We start from the raw sequence: 5432 nt of genomic DNA on the forward strand, positions 1-5432 counted from the left end.
TTGCAGCTGTAGGACACAGTCACTCCCCGGGAAAACTTCTCCAAGGACTGTCCACTGTGCTGCCCATTGGCAATGCTTTGCTTGGTGGGACACGTTGGCTCTGGAGAGGGAAATGAATTGTCCTGTGGATCAGCTGTTTGCTGTTGAATGTGCTACTAGGACTGCTTGGGTAATGTCAGGGTAAAATCCTAAATTGAACACAGTCTTTTTTTCCATTTGCTGGACAGAAGTTTTAGTTAGCTGAAGGTGCAGCTGCACTAATTTTACAATCACACTACAGTCATACTAGCAGCGTTGGCTCTGGAGAGGGAAATGAATTGTCCTGTGGATCAGCTGTTTGCTGTTGAATGTGCTACTAGGACTGCTTGGGTAATGTCAGGGTAAAATCCTAAATTGAACACAGTCTTTTTTTCCATTTGCTGGACAGAAGTTTTAGTTAGCTGAAGGTGCAGCTGCACTAATTTTACAATCACACTACAGTCATACTAGCAGTCATGACAATCCCAACAGGAGAACTGACAGGCACATCATGGGATTTGGCAGAAATGCACATGGACATGGAAGCAGCAAGAACAGAGAGAAGTTTGATTGCTTCCTATTCCCTGAGTAAGATGGAAATGCCCCACATCTGAGCAGAAGCAGAGTGACAGAAATCCCCTGGGGCAGCAGATACTGCCATCCCACAGCTGGTCTACAGCTCCAGGTTGTGCTGGGAGGTCCCAGCTCAGCCCCAGGGTTAACTTCTCCCCATCCCTCTCAGAGCCCAAGACAGTGCAGGCACATCCATCCCCGTGTCCCACCTCACTTCATTTCATCAGAGCTGTTTCTGTCTCTCTCCAAGCCAAGCTAGCAGCACTTTGGTTGGAGCAGAGAAGTGAGGAGGAGAGATCCATCCCAGCTTTGCTTTCCCACTGAATTTAAGAGGACACAAGAGGGAGCTTTCCCCCGTGGCCATCACTGCTCACACCACGCTGGGTCACTTACCCTTTTTGCACAGTGGCAGTCGTGGGTTCCATCTGGAGTCAGCTCCACAGGTGCTTGTGCTGGAGCCCTGCAAGGTGTAGCCCATGTTGCAGGTGAAGCTTACGGTGTCCCCAGCCCTGTAGTTACGCTGAGCAGCAAATACTCTCGTGCCATACCGGACACGTGGGAATGGGCATATAGGAACTGGAAAAGGGAGAGAAATAAGAGGTTGTTTACCTATGCAGCTCTCAAGTGTGACTGTGATAGCTGCTGTGTTGATCCCTGAGCAATGGAATGTGGCAGAAGCTGCAGCAGGTGCTCCTGGGGCTGCAGGACCCTTCCCTGTGCTTCTGGGAGATCTCAGCTGCAAAGAACTGTGTGTTCAGGCTTTCAAATCAACCACCTGGTGAGGTCAAGAGGCTGTCCTAGCCTTCCTGCAGGCTTCTACCCATGAAGCCCATCCTCTGGATCTGATCCAACCCAAGGAAACTCTGGCAGGACTGTCCAGGACCAATCTAACTGCAGCCTAGGGCTCTGTGCTACCAGGAGCACGTGGCCATGCCAGAGAGCTGGGCAGAGGTGCACAGTGTGGGCTGGGGGTGCTGTGACACACTGTCCACAGCATCACTGTGATGGTGTGGGGTCACACCTGTGCCAGCACAGGTGAAAGTGCTACTGCACCTTACAGGGGACCTGTCTCTGAGCTGCTGGTGTCCAGGGGTACCTGGGGGCTGTTTACACTGAACTCCTGGAGAGAGGGAGAGGCAGACATGCAGAGAGGCAGGCAGACATCCAGAATGAAAACCACAAGGAAGTAGCTTTTTGTTAACTCTGCAAATACTTGCTCTAGCTACAGGAATGCACAAAGAACGTAAAGGAAATACTTCTCCCTGGCAATAACGAGATAACGAAGTATAACAGGAGAAAATACACCTTAACCTTTTATTTTAGATATTTTTTTGAACATAACCCAAGCCTTTGAAGCCACTGATACCTGACTCCCAGCTTGCCACTGAGCCACTGCAGCTAAGGCAGGAGGGTCAGCCTTGGTCCCTCAAGATGCCAGTGACTAATTGGCATGATTGAGGGTATGGCAGAATTCTGCTCCTTACAGTACCAAAACACTTCTCAAACCCTGCCAGGGCAACCAGGTGACAGCACTTACGGTTACAGGATGGAAACAGGAAAACAGACCCTTACTGCAGTGATGGAGCTGAGTTTCTGTGGGGTTTGTCCACCCTGTTGCAAATCAGGGAGCACTTCAGGCTACGTGCCAGGCTTTCAGACCAAACAGGTTGCCCAGCATAGTCCAGTTTGCCAGTTTACCCTCCTGCCTCATCCCAATGCATTTCTCTTTGTCACAGCAAATTCCAACTTGACAGAGCTCAAACAAAATCTGTTCTTGGAACAAGCTCTTTAACGCGCTGCTGGAAGATGCTGCAGCCATAAGCAATCTTTTCTTGGAACAAGCTCTTTAACTCGCTGCTGGAAGATGCTGCAGCCATAAGCAGGTTTATTTTGGTAGTGTGAACATATGGGTCAAGCCCCTTGTTCCAAGAAGTTGGGCAGGTCGTGAAAGACCCTCCACAGCCTCCCCTTGCAAGGTTACAACTCCTACTCCCCTGGCCACTGAAGTGTGGCTCCAAGGCTATCAGAGGCTCTCTGATGCTCAAGGTCTGGTGTGCTGAAACCCATCTGGGACCAGCACAGGGCTCCTATCTTCCTCCACAGGGAAAAGGAAAAGGATCAGCAAGGAGAGGAGCAGTGATGAGGGAGAGGAGGGTCAAGGGATGAATGCCCCCAAAGGTGCAGCTCCCTTACCTTGAACCCTAGCTGCAGTGGTCAGGATCAGAGTGAAGCTGCCCAGGAGGCAGAGGGTGAAGGTGAGCACCATGCTCCGAGCCCCAGCACAGACTGAAGCTCCTGGGGGGCAGTGGGAAGATATGGACATCCCAGTTCCCCCCCACACCTTCCATGTGCGGAAGGAACTGCAGCTGTGGGACTTCCCAGAGCCACAGGACAGGAACCCATGGGCTCCCCAGCACAGGGCAGGCACAGCCACCACCCCCAGGGAGGTTGCAGGTGCCCCATGCTGCTTCTGCTGCTGGTTTTGCAGGGAAGGATGGGTCCCTGGGACCCTAGGGTGTCTGTGACAGGAAGGGCAGAGCAAGGCATTCCCTGCTTCTACACACATAGGACCAGTGGCAACTGTGGATCTGAATCCTCCTGACCCAACTTGGGCTGCTCTAGGGCTGCTCCAAACCAGTGTCATTGCTCACCACTGGCTGGAAGAATAAAAACCTCCAGACAGGACTTTCTGATGCAGGAGCAGCCAGAGCAGTCTCCAGGCTGACACTTTCTGAACCTAAAACAAACAGCAAGACATGAGTTACTTAAGTCTTGTTATCCCTTTTATTGACAGAGCTTCCAATATTTACATGTCCAAATTGGATTTGGTCATTCATTCTCAGATTATAAGTAAAATTATGTACAACTCAATCACAAACACCATAGACAAACCCTCTTCAATGGTAAATTTTGGTGATCACACCTATCAGTTAAGCCACAGCATCCACAAATTCCTTTCATTTGGTTGTGGAGAGATCATTCCAAGTTGATCCCCAAATCACCTGTTAAATCATTTGGAAAAACTACTTTGGACTATGCAGAAGGAACAATTGTGCTGGGATTAAAATAACAAAGCCAAATACAACCCAAGGCTATGAGGCTCATGGTATGAGGCTACAAGGCTTTAATCATGTGTCTTATGGTAAAAGATAAGTAAAATAACCAACAATCTGCAAGTGCTTGTTCTGCAAGGCTGAATTCCAAAATCAGGATCTCACAGTTGCCCCTGTGACAGCTGAACTGTCAGTGCTCTGCTGGGAAGGGAGAACTTTGTGGGTCTATTTGGAACAAGACTAACATGTTGATGGAAATGGCTCTTAGTATTTTTCCTTCTTATCAGATACATGTTCCTGTTAACAGGAAACCACTGGTGAAAATGGAGAAACAAAAAGTCTGTAGTAGACATGTTTTGGATACTTCCTGTTCCCAACTGTGCATCATGAGGAGCTCACAGATGGGTGATTTACCTCTGCAGCAGACAAAACCCCAAACCTCAAAATCTTGCTTTACCAGCAGTTGAAAATCTGCTTGTCTCAAGCTGGATTCAGGCTTAAGTTTAAATTCCATCACAGTTTTGTTTCCCTTACAAACGGGAAACCTAATCTTCATTTCATGAGATGACACCTCTTTAGTTTAAGTGATCATTTAGCCAGGCTGAGTTAAAACCAGGAATGTGGCTCTGGTCTAGTTGACAAGGTGGTGTTTGGTCAAAGATTGGAGTCGATCTTGGAGGTCTTTTCCACCCTTAATGGTTCCATGGTTTTCAATGCTGTCAGTGCTCACAGGTAACACCAACTTACACATCCCACTTGTGTCAAGTTTGTTTAAGATGCATCACTCACATGAAGAGACATTCACTATTAGTCCTCTCAGCAGTGGCAGCACTTTTCACCTCAGGACACCCCAAAAACTCTTGAGTCCTGACCAGGACCAGGCACAACATAACCTTAGTGGGACTGAGGAACCCAACATGTGGAGATACCCAAAGCACCAGATTCTCTTCAGCCTCTTCTATTGCAGTGTGAAGGTCTTTGGCATCTTTATCTTAACATAGGGATAACTGCACTTCATTTCTGAACAGCATTCCAGCCACGTGGCAGGGAGCTTCCCAGTCTATCCCAGTCCATTCCAGCCCCAGGAGTTGTTGTATCCAATGCAATGTGCTCTGGGTGCATCCAGGAGTGCAAGTGCTTCCTGGGCAGCATCTGGGCTTTGCCAGCCAAGGGCTGTTGGCTGCTGCTTCAAGGCCAGTTTCACAGGAGGCAAAAGCTGCTTTGAGGCCAGTTTTGAGGTCAGTTTGAAACTGCTTCGAGGCCAGTTTACAGGAGGAAAAAGCAGAGCACTGGGATCAGCATGATCAAGTCCAACACGTCCACGGGTGCCTTCCCACCACACTCATTCCCTAGATGTTCATAATCAGCATTGCCAGGAGGAGGGGGAAGATTCCTACAAGATACAAATAAGAAGCTTCAGTCTTCACTCTAAACATACTCAATTATATTTTCCCTCTCTGGTCCCCTTTACCTTCCCCTTTTTCACAGCATGATCTCGAAGCAACAACAATATAACTATGACCACAGACAGTAGAAGAAAACTGTTAGGTCTATTTCAAGCAGAACACACAGGAGACAACAGAAAGACAGGCAGGAGTGGGGTACAGGGGTTCAGGAAGATGTATTACTTACCAGCAATGATCATGTTTGCTCCACCTGGAAAGGAAGAGAGCCAAAAGGTGAAACTCAGCACACATCCAGCACAGCAACTCATAAACTACACAACATGCATCTACCAGCAACTGAGAATGCTTTGAGCTTCCTTGCCCTACAGGTCTGGAAGCTGCT

General features: G+C 48.6%; 1 protein-coding gene across 1 annotated transcript in view; it reads right to left on the bottom strand.

Moving 5' to 3' along the window:
• LOC103802706 (complement receptor type 1-like) overlaps positions 1–5432 on the bottom strand; it is a gene marked incomplete at both ends in the record, with an annotated part of 27063 nt that overhangs the window by 9302 nt on the left and 12329 nt on the right. Inside the window, 3 exons of the mRNA XM_009075224.1 lie at positions 985–1167; positions 2785–2886; positions 5277–5300. Of these exons, the coding sequence (XP_009073472.1) occupies positions 985–1167; positions 2785–2886; positions 5277–5300 (309 nt within the window). The remainder of the gene's footprint in view (positions 1–984; positions 1168–2784; positions 2887–5276; positions 5301–5432) is intronic.

This window comes from Acanthisitta chloris, unplaced genomic scaffold, assembly GCF_000695815.1.
Source record: "Acanthisitta chloris isolate BGI_N310 unplaced genomic scaffold, ASM69581v1 scaffold5605, whole genome shotgun sequence".
NCBI classification, from domain to species: domain Eukaryota; kingdom Metazoa; phylum Chordata; class Aves; order Passeriformes; family Acanthisittidae; genus Acanthisitta; species Acanthisitta chloris.